A 14,691-nucleotide genomic window follows, 5' to 3' on the forward strand; every position below is an offset into this window, starting at 1 on the left:
TGTCTTAAAAAGAAAAAATTCATAGTGATCTCCCTGGCTTATCTTCCCCCAAGTGCTCAGATTCCAAGCCTGGCTCAAAGGATGTTTACAAAGTAACTAAAGATTTTTTTTTTTTAAAGTAACTAAAGATTAACAATTCCAATGTTGAGGCTGAGGCAGGAAGATCAATGCTGCTTCAAGGCCATCCTGGGCTACATCGCGAGAAAATCTGTGTAAGAAACAGGTCAGGTGTGAAGCCAATCTGGAGACCTGGAAAATATTTTTCTTTTAACCCCACACACACACACAGAGCAATCGACGCTGACCCATTAACAAATGGTGACAGCCCCATAGCCAGTCCTGGGGATGTGGGGCAGGTGCACACCCCAACCCATTCAGCTCCAGCCATCTGTGCCACCCGGAAACGCCCCGGCACTGTCAGAAGAAGGAGCTTTTCTTTCAAACGAAGCCAGAAATCCCAGCTTCAGTGTGAAAATCTGGTTCTGAAACGCTGGCAACCCATCCATTTTACTTTTCTAGCAAACACAAAGTGCTGGACAAAATCCAACCCCATGCTGACTGGGCTGGGGTCAGGGCCCTCAGCAGTGTAGGAGCTCTGGACTCCTGAAGGTCAGGGGAACCCTCGGACACTTTTCATGCCAAGGTTAAGAGGATCTGCAAGCTTTTCCCCAAAACCTCTTCTCCAGCACAGCTGTGGGGGCCTCAAGTGCAGCTGATTATCTCAGGAACCCCATTTCTCATTCTGCTGTTCCCCGATCTCTGGATCACCAAAGATGATCAATGAGGCAAAAGCAGAACAGAGAAGGGGCATTGGAGTGGACCCCATGATCAGCAGAGAGGAAAAGGAGTAGCAAAAGAGGTATCATTTTCCTCTGTTTATTTCAAGAGAACAAAGAATCAACCATCAAATTCTGTACAAAAACATGGTGTTAAGAGCCGTGGGGACCCAAGGGCCAGCCCCCTTCCCACGTCCAGGCCCAGAGCCTCCCACAATTTTCCAAAAACCAAGACAAGACCAAAAAATCCCAAATTCTGGCAAAAATTATGAAAACTCTAGGGAGACCTTCCCGGGCCTCCCTTCCTCCCTGTCCCCCACCCAGGGACTTTGTGGGAGGGAGCAGCAGATTTGGGGTTTGGCAACCAGTGGAGGGGCCTGGGGACGGGAAGAGCTCATGTCCTGGCTCATGGGACACTCAAAAAGAGTTTATAAAAATTGGGGCCAGAGAAGGAAAGAAAAAGGGCTCATCAGAATCAAAAACTAAAGAGTGGAAAAATTTTTCTTTTTTTTTTTTTTTTTGTCATCTCTAAAAGGCAGAAAACTAGAAACAGCCCAGGTCCTGAGTTTCCCAAGACTTGGGTCTTCCATCAGCCGCCCCAAACCCGGTAGGAGCGGGTACAGGGAGTGGGGAAAGTCGGGTTCTTTAAAAAGTCACTCCTGGACGGAAGGCGCCGTCAGTCTCCTGACACCTTCCTCTGCTTCTGCTGCTGCCTCCACCATGCTGAGGAGTGGAGTGGGCCGGGCCAGGCCGGACCAGGGCTACGCAGGCAAACTCAGCTTCTTCCCCTTGAGGACTGTGGGGAGAGACACAGGCATTACTGGGAGCCTTCCCCACACCACGGCCCAGCCAGCGTCTGCCATATCACGGACCAAGCGGAATGGCAGGGGCCTGGACCAAGGATCCTGGACTTGTGCCAGGGGCTGAGCACAGGGTGACACAGGCCCCCCGTTTCAGTGATGGCTGGGTCTCTTCCTGCTCTGTGGCACCCAGGATCGGCCGCCTCAAGTCTCTGAGGGCAGAGGCGCTGCCCCGGCTGGATCCTACTCTGGCCTCTTCAGCATCACCTCTTCTCAGGCCCTAGGCGAAGTCGTGCCCTGCAGCACCTCGAGAAGGCACCCCTAGTTTCTCTCCAGGCTCTCCTCACCACTGGGAATTCCTTCCCTCTTCTTCCTGCCCCAACTTTCCCTCCAGGCTCAGAGGGGAGGAGAAGGGCCTTGATCATCTTTTCTTTACTTTTTTTTTCTCCTTTGGTTTTGGAGACTGGCCTGGACTATAGTCCAGGCTGGCCTCAAACTCAGGGCAATCCTCCTGCCTCAGCCTCCTGAGTGCTGGGATGACACGGGTGTAAGGTACACCACAATGCCTGACGATGACCATCATTTCTCCTCCTGCTGCACCTGGGGACCCTGACGCCTTGCCTGGGACACACAAAGTACTCCAATACATTATTTGTTTCTTTGTTTGTTTTGGTACCAAGGATCGAACTGACAACCTTGCACTTACTAGGCAAGCTCCTGAGTCACTGAGCTAAATCCACAGCCCTCCACACAATTGTTCAATGAATGAACAAAGTTCAAGGTTCTAAGTCCTCCCTGGCCTGATCCCCACTTGGGGATCCCCCAATATGGCTGCCAAAAGACAGAAACTCCTGGATCCTCGGGGAGCCAGGGACTAGAGGCCCAGATTCCCAGGGAGCAGTGGATAAGGTACCCAAAGCCCCAGGAGGAAGCCCTCCCTCCCATGACAGAGAGAGAGAGGACTCAGGACTCCAACCCCAGCTCCCAGACAGCACAGAGGCTGAGGAACGGGCCTGCGCCCGGGCTACCTTTGGTGATGTAGAGGTAGAAGAAATCGCAATACAGGACCGTCTGGACCAGCCCAGCCACAATGGCGATGAGGTCAAAGAAGCCCTCGAAGTGGTAGCGCCAGATCCAATTGAAGAGATAAAGCGTGCGGTAGACACCCAGCGCGAACAGGTAGTGGCTGGTGATGGTCTCCGCCTCGCCAGTCTTGCTCACCATGAACAGCTGTGGCAGGATGGCCACGGACTCCAGGTAGATGGAGAAGGTCCAGAGGATCTGTGGGAGGTCAGAGAGGGGTTAGCAGGGCGGGCAGAGGGGACAGCAGTCAGGGCTCAGGGAACCCCATCCGGTGCCGCCCCTATTATATGTCATTTAACTCTCACCACTGCCCCAGGAGGAAGCTACAGGAGGAAGAAACTGTTCTTTCATTCTTTTTTTGAGATGGGATCTCACTTTGTAGTTCAAGCTGGCCTTCCATTCACTATGTAGTCCAGGCTGGCCTTGAACTCATGGAGATCCTCCTGCCTCAGTGCTCCTGAGTACTGAGATAACAGCTGTGCACCACCATGCCTGGCAGGAAGTTATAATTAACAACATCCCCATTCAATAGCTGAGGAAACTGAGGCTCAGAGAAGGTAAGGCACCTGCCCAAATTACATAGCTTATTAGCAGCAGAGCTGGAGACATCATGTGTGCGTGTGACAGTGGGGAACCCAGGGCTTTCCCCTCCTCCACACCCTCCCAGTCTCATGCTTTGGTTTCCTTCTAAAGAAAGATGCTTCCTGCCAGGCCCTTTTCATACCTAGCTTTGTGAAAGTCCCACCTGGGATGGTCTGCGACCTGTGACTACCGAGCTGAAACCTCCCCTCACAGGACAGAGGCAGCAGCAGGAGCAGCCCCTGCTGTTTTAAACGCCCTGAGGGAGGACATGGCTCCAGGTCCAGGAGGCTGGAACACAGGGCCTGCCCTCAGAACCACCCAGAATCCTCCAGGAGGCTCTCAACGATCGTCAGCTAAGGCTCATGGGAAATGCACCCACTGGGCGGATCCACACCAATGCTCACACTTGGGATTGGCCTTGGGGAACAGAACCAAGGCACAGGAGGAGACAGAGGTTTGTGGCACTGGGCATAGTTCATGGTATCTCTTTGTTTGTCTGTTTTACAGCATCAGAGATTGAACCCAGGGCCTCAGCACTGAACTACATCCCCAGCTGTTTTTTCATCTTTTAAGAGTTGGTTTTGCTAACTGGTTAAACTATCCAGGTTGGACTGGAATGCCAGGATGCAGCACAACAATTTAACTGACTTTATTTATTTTTTTGGACAGTCTCACTAAGTTGTCCAGATTGGCCTCAAACTTGTGATTTCTCCTGCCTCAGCCTCCCAAGAATCTGGGATTACAGGTGTGCAGCATGATTGCTTGATAGCCAAATTGGTTTTGTTTTTGTTTTTCCTTTGGTTATTTTGTTTTGTTGCTTTTTAGTGTTTGAGGATTTTTTTTTTTTTTTTTTTTTTTGCTTTTTTGAGACAGGGTCTTGTTATGTAGTGTAGGCTCAAAGCTGGGGCAGTCCTCCTTGTTTTAGAGCCTCCTGAGTGTTGGATTTTGTTTTTTGGGCTTCTTCTTCTTCTTCTTCTTTTTTTTTTTGAGACAGGGTGTCTATATACAGTCCAGGCCAGCCTTGAACTCACAATAATCCTCCTATCTCAGCCTCCTGAGTGCTGGGATTACAGGCATGAAACACCACTCCCAACAATACCTGAATTTTTAAAGAAGAATATTTTCGGGGCTGGGGATTTAGCTCAGCGGCATAAGCACCTGCCTTGCAAGCAGGCAGTCGTGAGTTTGATCCCTGGTACCGATAAAAAGGAAAAAGACAAAAAAAAAAAAAAAAAAGAATATTTTCCTTCTAAAATATATATTTTTTTAGGGTCTGGGGATTTAGCTCAGCGGCATAAGCACCTGCCTTGAAAGCAGGCGGTTGTGAGTTCGATCCCTGGTAACAATTGAAAAAAAAAAAAAATATATATATATATATATTTGAGCCAGGGATTTAGCTCAGCGGCATAAACACCTGCCTAGCAAGTACGAGGTCATGAGCTCAATCCCCAGTACTAATAAATAAATTCATTATATATAATATATATATTCATATATATTAAGCAAGCACCATTTACTAGTCCAAGCTTTAGCAGAAGGAAGACTGGGTTCAAATGATGTGAGCTTTCCCCTTTGAACCTCCCATCAATCCTCTAAAAAATGGGGTAAGGCCCAGCATAGTGGCACACTCTTATAATCTTAGCACTGGGGAGCCTGAAGCAAGAGAATCACAAGTTTGAGGCCAGTGTGGGTAACTCAGCGAGACTCTGTCTCAAAGTAAAGTCAAAGAACAGACCGGGGCCAGGCATGTGGCTTAGCACTAGAGCAAGTGACCTCTCCCCTCTGAATGAGGAGACACCAACGCCTGTTTCTGGGCCAGGCCCCTTTGCCTTGAGCAATCCTCAATCTCCCCATCTCCCTCACTGTCCCTTCTGCAAACTGGGCTCATGACCCCCCGGGGCAGGGTAGTCACAGTCAAGGGTAGGCCCCTGCTCTGTGCCAAGTGACAACACTGATCTGTTTGGAAGCCCAGCACGCCTACTGCAGCACAGCCAGTGTCCCTCTGGTATTTCTAGGGATACACGGGCCACAGTCACCTCTGTTGGACTGGTCAAGCCTGCACAGTGCCTAAGGAGATATATTGTGAACCCTGTGGCCAAAATTTTAAAATGGGATCTGCCTAAAAACTACTAGATTGGTCAGGGATATAGCTCAGCAATTGCCTAGCAAGGTCAAGGTCCTGAGTTCGATTCTCGGTATAAAAAAAAAAAATACCGGGTTATGGGTTCTATCGAAAACATAGGCTCACCCTGCCATCCAGGCTGGCTTCCTGTAGGGCAGGAGCGGGTGTGAGGAAGGCAAGGTTGCTTCAAATTTATGACTCCTAGCAGTTGACACAACATCTCTAACTGTGACCTGGCCCTCCCAGAATTCCTCTGAAGGGCCCCCAGCAAAAAAGCCACAGAATGAAAATCACAGTGACAAACATCTCAAACCAGAAAGGTCAGGCATGGTACCGAACACTTCAGTCACAGACACAGAGATAGAATACTTCCCACCTTCCAAACATCAACCCCACCACGGCCCCGCACTGGCGAGGGAGACCAGCGTACGGCTCAGTGTGCAGTGTGCACCCAACACACACGGGGCTCTGGATTCCAATTCCTACACCAAAACCACACACTATTAGATCAGAACTGTTTATCTGTAGTTTAACAGATGGGGAAACTGAGGCACGGGAAGCTGCACGACTTGCCTCAAGTCTCACTAATGCTCAGTGGAAGGAACAGGTTTCAGACCTCTGCATTACAGTTCTAGAGTCCCTGTGTGTTTCACCATGAGGCACTGCTACAAAATATCAGAAATCCTCATAAGGGCCTGATCCCGACTTCATATTTGGGAAACTGAGGTAGGAAAAGGTTAAGTCACAGGCCCAGGTTCATGTCAGTAGAAAATAGGCAGCTCTGGGATTCAAACTCAGGCAGCCTGGCTCCTGAGGCCCATCCCAATTCCTGGCCTATTCAGTCTGGTATTACGAGGTCAGAGACTAGGGATACTTAGACCCCTGAGTCTCAGTTTCCTCATCGGCAAAGTGGGACTGTTGTGAAAATCAGCGAGACCAAGTACGTGGGATGAGCAGAGCAGCATCCAGCTCACACCGCTGCTTTCACATCACCAACTCCGGGGCCTGTGCCCTGAGTGTGTAGCTCCCAAAATAAGGAAGCCTCAGCAAACCAGGCAGACAGAAGTGTGTGAGAAGGCCTGCCATCCAGCAGTCATTCTATCACCACCATCTGACCACTGCAGGAGTCTGTGGGCAGCCTACCTCTAGAGGAGTGAAGTCATGGTTGACCAGGAATGCGAGGACAGCCGTGGGAAGAACAAGGAACTCCACTCGGAATGTGTCATGGTTCCCATCATACGTAGCTTTGAACTTGCTATAAATCATCCAGACAGTGGTGAAGGAGCAAGCTATGTAGACCACCTGACAGGGATGACAGTGTGTTACCTCACTCAAGGGGGGCGGGCCCAGCCTGTGGCTCAGACCTAGGGGTCTGGAACCCCAGCTGCCTCCTCCCTCAAACCCGAGGGGTCTCTCATCCTCTCTCAGGGACCCAAGAAGATGGCCCCGAGCCTTACCTTCATGCACGTGTTGTAGAGTGAGATGTAGTTGGTGAACAGGTCCAGGTAGCGGGCAGTGAACACCACAGCAAATAGGACCTGGCTCTTCCCTGAAATTCCTGTGGGACACAGAAAGGACAGGAGAAAGCTGGTGGTGGGCTGCATGGGCCATGAATGAAGGCACAGTGTGGTGCCTGGGACCAGCCTGGCTCTGAACCACAGCTGTCTCTAAAGGCCTTCCCAGCATGCTCAGCCCAAGCAGGGCCCTTCTTTCCCACGGCCCACAGCCAGGGGGCAGCCGGCCCCAAAGCTACTCCAGCCCGAGGCTCCGTCCCGGGCTAGGCCTCAGAGCCATCTCGACCCTCCTTGGAGTCCTCCCACCCTCTCAATCGGAGGAGGGGCCTAAGGAGGACCCTGCCTGACCTCAGCGCCCCCCCCAAACAAGTCACCTCCCTCCTGTTCTCTTCCTGGCTGCCACTGTCCACGTCACCAACTCCCAGCCACCTCTCGGCCAGCCATGGCTCCCTGTTCCCAGCATGGAACCTCTAAGACAGCTCAGAGCGGGGCTTCGGGAGGCTGAACGCGGGCGGCTTGGCGCCACCAATCGGACCGTGTGCACCCCCGGCCTGGGGAGGCGAGCTGACCCCGCGGTGACCCCAGGCTGGAAGAGGGAGTCCCCACCGAGCAGTGGGCGCAGGAACCAGTCCCCCGAGGTTCCCCAGCTTCTCCCGGTCCCGGGATGCCCCCGCCTCCTGTCCCCTTCTCCCTTGGGCGGGCCTCTCACCGGCACACGAGCGGGACTTCCAGATTTTGAGCAGTAGCAAGATGATGGCTAGGAGGTGGGAGAGATCTCCCAGGAATCGGAAGAGATTCATGGCCAGGAGGCTCCGGCAAGGCTGAGCTGAGGGCGGGCGGGCGGGGGTCTGGCCCCCGAGCTGTTGCTCCGGCGGGCGGTTGGGCTACAGGCGGGAGAGGGCCCTCCGTTGGGCTGCGCTGCGGGGAGGGGGCTCTGGGTGGGGGTCCGTGGCCCGAGCTGGCGGCGGAGCCGGAGCGGGGAAGAGGGAGGGCGGCGGAGGAGGAGGAGTCTCAGCCGAAAGGCCCCGCCCCCGAGGGAGGGGTCCCAGGCTCTCGGGCTCCCCCTGTCGCCCACCTCCTGCTTTGGTAGCTCCGGTGCCCAAAGCGCCCCAGTCCTGAGCCCTCTGAACTTGGAGGGTCGCCGCGATCTGACACTCCCAAATCCCAGCATTGCTCCCCCAGACAGTGTGCGTCTTTGTAAAGGGTGGAGAAGAGCTTCGGAGACCCTGTCCTTACAGGGATTCAAGAGGCGCCTCGTGAACTTCAAAAGTCCTGCGCGGAAACCCAGCTGCTGGGCTGCTGGCTCACCTGGGGTCTCCAGCTCCAGTCAGTAAAGAAGGAGGCTCTTAGCATCACCTCTCTCATACCCAGGGGGCCAGGCCCCAGCACTCTCCCCTTCATATCCCCTGTGTTGGAATTTAGGATCCCACTTTAACATTTTATAGCTTGAGAGTTTTACCACCAGGAATCTAGGTCCACAGTCCCTTCCTCCTGTGCCACCTTACAATTCAGACCCTAAGTCCCTTCTTTTTCAGGACCATGCACCTTCAGACCAGCCCTTCCAGACTTTGGGAACGAAGGGAACAGGAGTTTCCTAGTGGGCTCAAGGGCAAAACTCTGGACTTGCACTGCCTCAGGTGCTCGTGGGCCTGGTACTAGCCCAGACTCCAGAACCGGCTCCATATCTGCAAGCCCCCACCCCCACTCTCAGACCCCAATTTCAAGGACCCAGTTGTCTGGTACCACCCTCCTACACAGAGGCTCACAGGCGGCCTTATAGGATTGCTTGACCAGGAGGGCAGCATGGGCAGATGGCCTTGTGGGCACTCAGAGGCCAGGCTGTGGTCTGGACACAGCAGATGCGGCTTTACTTCTGGATGTCCAAGCACCATGGCTACTGATTACTGTGCTCCTTAGTAAAGGAAGGTGCGTAGCCGTGCTTCCTCAGAGGCTTGTATGTACTATAACTATATCTCAGTGACATTCATGAGACCAAGGCTGGTTTGTGCTAGGAAAGGCAGAATGCCTGAACACTTTAAAAGGGGCTCAGGATTAGGTCCATAGGTTCCAGAAGAGATGAGGACCCTGGAGTCCGAGGGAGGAGGCTGGGCCTGAACCCTGGAGTCTGAGGGAGGAGAGCTGGGATTGAACCCTTGGGTCTGAGGGAAAAAGCTGGGCCTGGACCCACCAGGGTCTGAGGGAGAAGGCTGGGCCTGGATCCTAGTCTGAGGGAGGAGAGCTGGGGCTTGAACCCTTGGGTCTGAGGAATGAACCCTTGGGGCCAAGACTTCTAATTCCATAATAGAGACCTAGTTTTTGAGCCCAGCCTTTTGGGGTGACAGAAGCCAAGGTCGGGTCTTGGCATGGTGGTCAGTTGGTTACAGGAGCCAAAGAAAGGCCTCCAGGTGCTGAGCCTTTGTGAGGAGGGGGCTCAGGGCAGCTCCCACAGCACAGGAATCTCAATCAGAAACTAACATCCCCACGCTGGTTCTGAATCCCCCCCCCCTCCTTTTTTATTTGCAGCCCCTCTCCCGTGTCCCAGGAGGAAGCCAGGGGCTGGGAGCCGGGGCAGGGGGCGGCCCTTCCCCCAGCCCTCGCAGGAGGAGGGGTCCCCGGAGAGGCCAGGAGGGGGGGCTGTGGGTCTCCAGCAGGGACGGACGGGGACTGAATGTTAATCGCATCCCGACTGAGCGTGTGTGAGAGAGCAGTGAGTGTGCGAGTCCCTCCCGCTCCAGCTCCTCCAAGCCACGGCCGCCGCCGCCGCCGCCACCCTCCGCCCGCAGCCTCCTGGCCACCAGCGCCCAGCTGGGGGTGTGGGCCTGGGTGGGTCCGCCCGGCCCCCAGGGGTCTCCCGTGAGACTGCCATCTGCCCGGTGAGAATGCGTGTCCGGGCATGTGGGGCGGGCTGCGGGGGGGGTGTGTCTGCGGAGGGCTGCGGCGGCCGAGGGAGGAGGGGTCTGTCTGTCTGTCTTGACCCTGAGCTGCCTGCCTGCATGTCGCGGGCCCCCTAGTCTGCCCCCCTCCCGATCCCCCAGACTTGCAGGCATTGTGTGTACCTGGGTTCTTTGCCTCCTGCCTGAGTCCGGCTCCCGCAGCCAGCCGGGCCGTCTGCGTGTCCCTGGCTGCCTCTGTCCTCCTGTCTGTCCAAACAGCCCAACAGCAGTGGCAACTGGGCCCCCATTGGACCCCTGCGTGCATGCGTGTGTGTGTGTGTGTGTGTGTGTGTGTGTGTGTGTGTGTGTGTGTCTCCCTACTCAAGCTCCGGGGGTGTTGAGGGGGAATCCCAGGGAAGTGAGGTTGTGCGTGTGTGCCCGCGTGTGTCTGTGTGTGCTTCTGCCTGTGATCCAGAGTGGGGGCGCTAAGGGGAGGGGGGTTTGGAGGTGGCCAAGCAAGGAAGGGGTGCGCAGTCCCCTCAGGCAATCTCCTGCTTCTTTCACAAACATGCACACCAGCCACTGCTTCAGAGGTGACCCAGACAGACAGACAGACAGACAGACACAGACGCTGTGGGGGGGTTGCCCAGGGCACAAAGGAGGGGTGCAAATGAGCTAGGGAGAGGCGGGATGGGGCTTATGGACAGGGAGGATGAGCTGGGGCTGAAGCGGCAGAGGGGGGCACCCCTGGTGGGTGGAGGGGGGATCCCCATGGGGTCGAGGCCGCAAGAGGACACCCCGACAGCCTCTGCAATGTCCGGGGCCCAACTTCCAGCGCAACATGTGTAGCCTCGTCCTCACCTAGTCCGGGTGCCTGCAACCTTGGGGGACAGACAGGGCAGGTCAGGATCAAGGAAGAGGAGGGAGACAGCCAGGGACAGGAAAGAGGTCCCTGCCGCTGCTGCTACCACCGCGCCAGCACTACTGCCTCCTGCCACCGCCCCAGGGCCTGCCCCCCCCCCCACCGGCTCCGCGAGCCCTCCGCAGAATCTTCGGGTCCCTGGACACTGGGTTCCGGTTCTGGCCCCTCTGAAATCCCCCCCACAGAACAGGGTCATGAAAAGGTAAGGCTGGGGCAGGGGCTGTGGCGGTGGGGGTGGGAATGTGGACCCCCCCTAAATGTAGGACAGGGAAAGTTGGCCACAGGTTCAGGCATGAAGGGGCTTCAGGGGAGGCAAGGGTCCCCCCGGGTGCCTCAGAGACTCTCCTCCACCCCACTACTCCCTCCCTGAACCTCTTTTCTGGGTCCCTACACCACAAACCTCCTAACCCCCCCCACTTCCTCTGACACTGCTCCTCTCCCCATCCACACATACCTGACACCCCTACCCCTGCACCCCCTCCCTGTCAGGCTCCTCAGCAATGCTGGCGTCCCTCTCCCGCTCCCCTCGGGCTCACCCCTCCCCTCTCAGAGCTATGAGTCTGCTATTAATACTCCTGCCAAGGACCTTGAGAGCATCTAGGCCCCTGGCACCCTCGCCCCAGGCTGAGACCCCCTCCTCAAGGTTCTGCAATGCCCTTCCAGCTTCTCTAAGGCACCAGGACTGGGAGGGGGAGACCCAGAGTGGGGGGGGGCCAAAGGACCGTCTGCAGCGTAACTGGGGGGAAGCTATGGATCAAAGTAGTCTCTCCCCTTTTCTGCGATGGACAGGGTGAGGAAAGCAAGAGAGACAGGGACGCCCCAGGAAATCTCTGGCACCTTCCTCCTCTTCAATTTGGGGACAGTCTGCCATCAGGGGGACGACTGAGGCCAGAGCTGGAAGGCACAAAGGAGGGTAGTTCTAGGAGCCCAGGCTGTTGGGGCTGGGGAACAGGAGGGAACCGGGGCTTCTGGGTCCTGTTGAAGAGCAGAGTAGAACTCTGGAGTCCTCGGGGGAGGCAGGGGCTGCCCGCCAGGCTGGGGAGTCTGTGGGAGAAGTTGGAGGGCAGTGCTGGGCATCAGAGGGAAGAGGAGGGGTGGGGCCTAGCTGCCGGCCAGGGAGGGCTGGGGTCCTGCTCTTGGGCCCCCATGTGGCTGGACCAGAGTTGGGGCTGAGACTCAGGAGGAGGTGGCGCTTCCGGCCTGGACTCTCATCCTTGGGGGTGTGAGCTCTGGGGATCAGCCTCCAGAGCACTGGAGGGGTGGGGATGCCACTCCTCAGTCCCAGAGGGGTAGGAGGTGGTGTCCGAATGCCTGAAGAGAAAGAAGCTGGCCTCCTGCCTCCTAGGAACGCTGTGAACTGCCCCCCTGGTCTCAGCAGAGAGCAAAACCCTGGAGTGCCCCCAAATCAGAGACAAGGGGTGGGCCTGAGTGGGGGAAAGAAGGGGTGGAGGGGTGAGCAGCCCCCTAGAAGAGAGAACGCCAGAGTTAACCCCGCGGGGGGCCAGGCCACAGCTGTGGGTTATTTTGGGGTGGAGGGGGGGGCTATTCTGAGCGCTGATTGAGCCAGCTGCTTGGGGAAGGGCAGTGGAGAGGAGGGGCGAAGAGAAACCAGGATTTGGAAGCGGGCCTGTCTGGAGTCCCTGCTTCCTTATCCAAAAAGACAGTGGCCTGGGATCTCTAGCAGGGTCAAGGGGTGGGAAGGAGGGGTGAGGCCTTTGGGCAGGGCTGGGAGTGTGGGCCTTTCCCCAACCCTGGCTGGCTGGGGTGGTGAAGGCCTGTGCTACCATGGCAACTGGACAGGAGGCTGATTGACAGCCAATAGAGAACCCTCCCTTCTAGACCCTCTCCCCTTTGGGGAGCCCCCAGTGCGGGCTCCAGCACCTCACCAGGAGTCAGAAGTCAAGGCCCCCCATGTCCTCCTCCCTCAGACCCAGGACCCAGGAGCCTGGGCTCCCAACCCATGCACCCCAGGCCGCTGGGATTCAACAGGGGGCAGTGGAGGCAAAGCTGTATTTCCTCTAATTTACTAAATTGCTCTGGGCTAGGTGCCAGGGACCCCCCTCCCCAGCTCTGCACAGCTGTGCCCCCCAACCTTGCATCCCGGTCTGGCCCATGACTCTCACTCTGAGAATGAGGGACAGGGACAGGAGTGGGGGGTGGACTGGGGTGATGATGGGGTGAGGGACAAGGCCTGGGGGGGCATTTTCTCCCCTTAGGACACCCCGCTAATTTCTCTTCATTCTGTCTCCCCACACACCTGACCCCTTTTCCCTCTCTTTTTTTCCCCTCACTTTTTCTTCCTTTTATTTCCGCTCCCTCCTGCCACTGGCCTTCCTGGCCGGCCTTTCATGTCTGTGCCGGCACTTCCCTGGCGGGATCTCGGGCTCTGCTTCGCTCGCTATTTCTGTCCTCCTGTGCATTCGCTCTGCTCCGCCTGCCCTGTCCCTGTGGCTGTGTGTGCTTGTTCCCTGGTGGCCCTGGGGTCTATCTCCGGCTTCGGCTCACTCTCCATCTCCTTCCCTGTCCAATTTTTTTGTCTCTTACCTCTCCGGCCTCCCTACCCCTGTCTCCTTCTGCATCTCCCCTCTCTGGCTTACGCTCACTCCCTGTGTCTGTCACTCTGAGCCTGTCCACTCCGTCTGTTTTGCCTTCCATCTCTTCCCCTAACTCTTCCTTTACGTATTCTGTCCCATCGCTGCGGGGCTCACTGGCCCCTCCATTCTTGCCTCCTTCTCTTTTTTCCCCCCTTACCTCTGTATCACCCCCCCCCATTACTCATTCCCATCCTCCCTGGCTGGGTGCCTGGGTCCCACGAACCTCTCCTCCCGCTCCACCTCCCCAACCCCGCCCCACGGTACTGGGGCTCCCTTCCACCTCCGTCACTGTCCTTTTCTGTCTTCCTCGGTCTCTCCCTTGGTTTCTGTATCTCTCCTTTGCTGTCTCTCCCTTGGTCTGTTTCTCCTTTGGTGTCTCTCTTCTTGTCTCGGTCCTTCCTGTGTCTCTCATTTGGTCTCTGTCTCCCTCTCTATCTCTGTCTCTCCCTTGGTGTGCCTCTGTCCTACTACCGGTGTCTCTCCCGCCCTCTCCTCTTATCATTTGTCTCTGCCCCTCTATTTCTGTCTCTATCTGGATCTCTCCTTTGCTCTCTTCCTCTCTCGCTGTCTCTGTCCCCCCCCCTCTTTCCTCCCCACTCCTGTGCGCCCCTCCCTCGGTGCCTCTGTCCCTCGCAGGGGCCGCCCGGCGGGACCCGCAGGCGATGCGCCGCGCCGGGGGACCCCGCGGCCCTCGGGGCCCCGCTAGGATGCTGCTGCTGCTCGCGCTGGCCTGCGCCAGCCCTTTCCCGGAGGAGACGCCAGGGCCGGGCGGGGGCGCCGGGCCGGGCGGGGGCGCAGGCGGGGCGCGGCCGCTCAACGTGGCGCTCGTGTTCTCGGGGCCCGCGTACGCGGCCGAGGCGGCGCGCCTGGGCCCGGCGGTGGCAGCGGCCGTGCGCAGCCCGGGCCTGGACGTGCGGCCGGTGGCGCTGGTGCTCAACGGCTCGGACCCACGCAGCCTCGTGCTGCAGCTCTGCGACCTGCTGTCGGGGCTGCGCGTGCACGGCGTCGTCTTTGAGGATGACTCTCGCGCGCCCGCCGTCGCGCCCATCCTCGACTTCCTCTCGGCCCAGACCTCGCTGCCCATCGTGGCCGTGCACGGCGGTGCAGCGCTCGTGCTCACGCCTAAGGTGCGCGCGGGGGCGTGGCTCTGGGGGCGGGGCTCGGGTGGGCGGGGCCCTCCGTGGGTCAGCTCCTGGGACCCAGGCAGGGCCTAGGCCACAAGCGGGGCGAGCTTGAATAGGCGGGCACCTAGAACGTTCAGAGGATGGCCGGCAAGGACCAGAGCTTGGGGAGGACATAGGCCCCATCCTGCAGATGAAGAAAGGAAGGAAGGGAGGTACGGGATTGGCCAGGAATCTGTTAGACAGGATTAAGGATCCAAATGGGGCGTTGTCTAGTAGGAAGGTGGGCCCCGGAAGGCAGGGA

The 14,691-nt window shown here is 56.9% G+C and overlaps 2 protein-coding genes across 3 annotated transcripts in view; one reads left to right on the forward strand and one right to left on the reverse strand.

Annotated features, from left to right (window-relative positions):
- Window positions 1-860: 860 nt before the first annotated feature.
- On the reverse strand, window positions 861-7,851 carry Kdelr1 (KDEL endoplasmic reticulum protein retention receptor 1). The gene is made up of 5 exons (XM_003465536.5): window positions 7,587-7,851; window positions 6,821-6,921; window positions 6,507-6,665; window positions 2,605-2,857; window positions 861-1,572 (listed from the first exon to the last, which is right to left on the reverse strand). The coding sequence occupies exons 1-5, from the start codon at window positions 7,675-7,677 to the stop codon at window positions 1,538-1,540; spliced, it is 639 nt and encodes a 212-aa protein (XP_003465584.1). The 5' UTR covers window positions 7,678-7,851; the 3' UTR covers window positions 861-1,537.
- A 49-nt stretch (window positions 7,852-7,900) lies between these two features.
- Window positions 7,901-14,691, forward strand: part of Grin2d (glutamate ionotropic receptor NMDA type subunit 2D) — a 35,671-nt gene continuing 28,880 nt past the window's right edge. Inside the window, exons 1-3 of one of the 2 annotated variants that reach the window (XM_063253012.1) lie at window positions 7,901-9,750; window positions 10,586-10,874; window positions 13,903-14,393. In XM_063253012.1, the coding sequence (XP_063109082.1) occupies window positions 13,929-14,393 (465 nt within the window). In that variant the 5' untranslated portion in view covers window positions 7,901-9,750; window positions 10,586-10,874; window positions 13,903-13,928. Of the gene's footprint in view, window positions 9,751-10,183; window positions 10,875-13,902; window positions 14,394-14,691 lie in introns of those variants that run through there. The other variant, XM_063253013.1, reaches the window with a different exon arrangement.

This window comes from Cavia porcellus, unplaced genomic scaffold (genome assembly GCF_034190915.1).
Source record: "Cavia porcellus strain 051 isolate PalLab524CR breed Dunkin Hartley unplaced genomic scaffold, mCavPor4.1 scaffold_7, whole genome shotgun sequence".
Classification (NCBI taxonomy): Eukaryota; Metazoa; Chordata; class Mammalia; order Rodentia; family Caviidae; genus Cavia; species Cavia porcellus.

Excerpts from the sequence above, each read along its gene's own strand:
- Kdelr1 (XM_003465536.5), bottom strand. The coding sequence starts at position 7,677 with ATGAATCTCTTCCGATTCCTGGGAGATCTCTCCCACCTCCTAGCCATC. Across the intron at positions 6,922-7,586 it reads GAAGTCCCGCTCGTGTGCCG|GAATTTCAGGGAAGAGCCAG; the intron begins GTGAGAGGCCCG and ends TGTGTCCCACAG. Across the intron at positions 1,573-2,604 it reads CTACCTCTACATCACCAAAG|TCCTCAAGGGGAAGAAGCTG; the intron begins GTAGCCCGGGCG and ends CTCTCCCCACAG.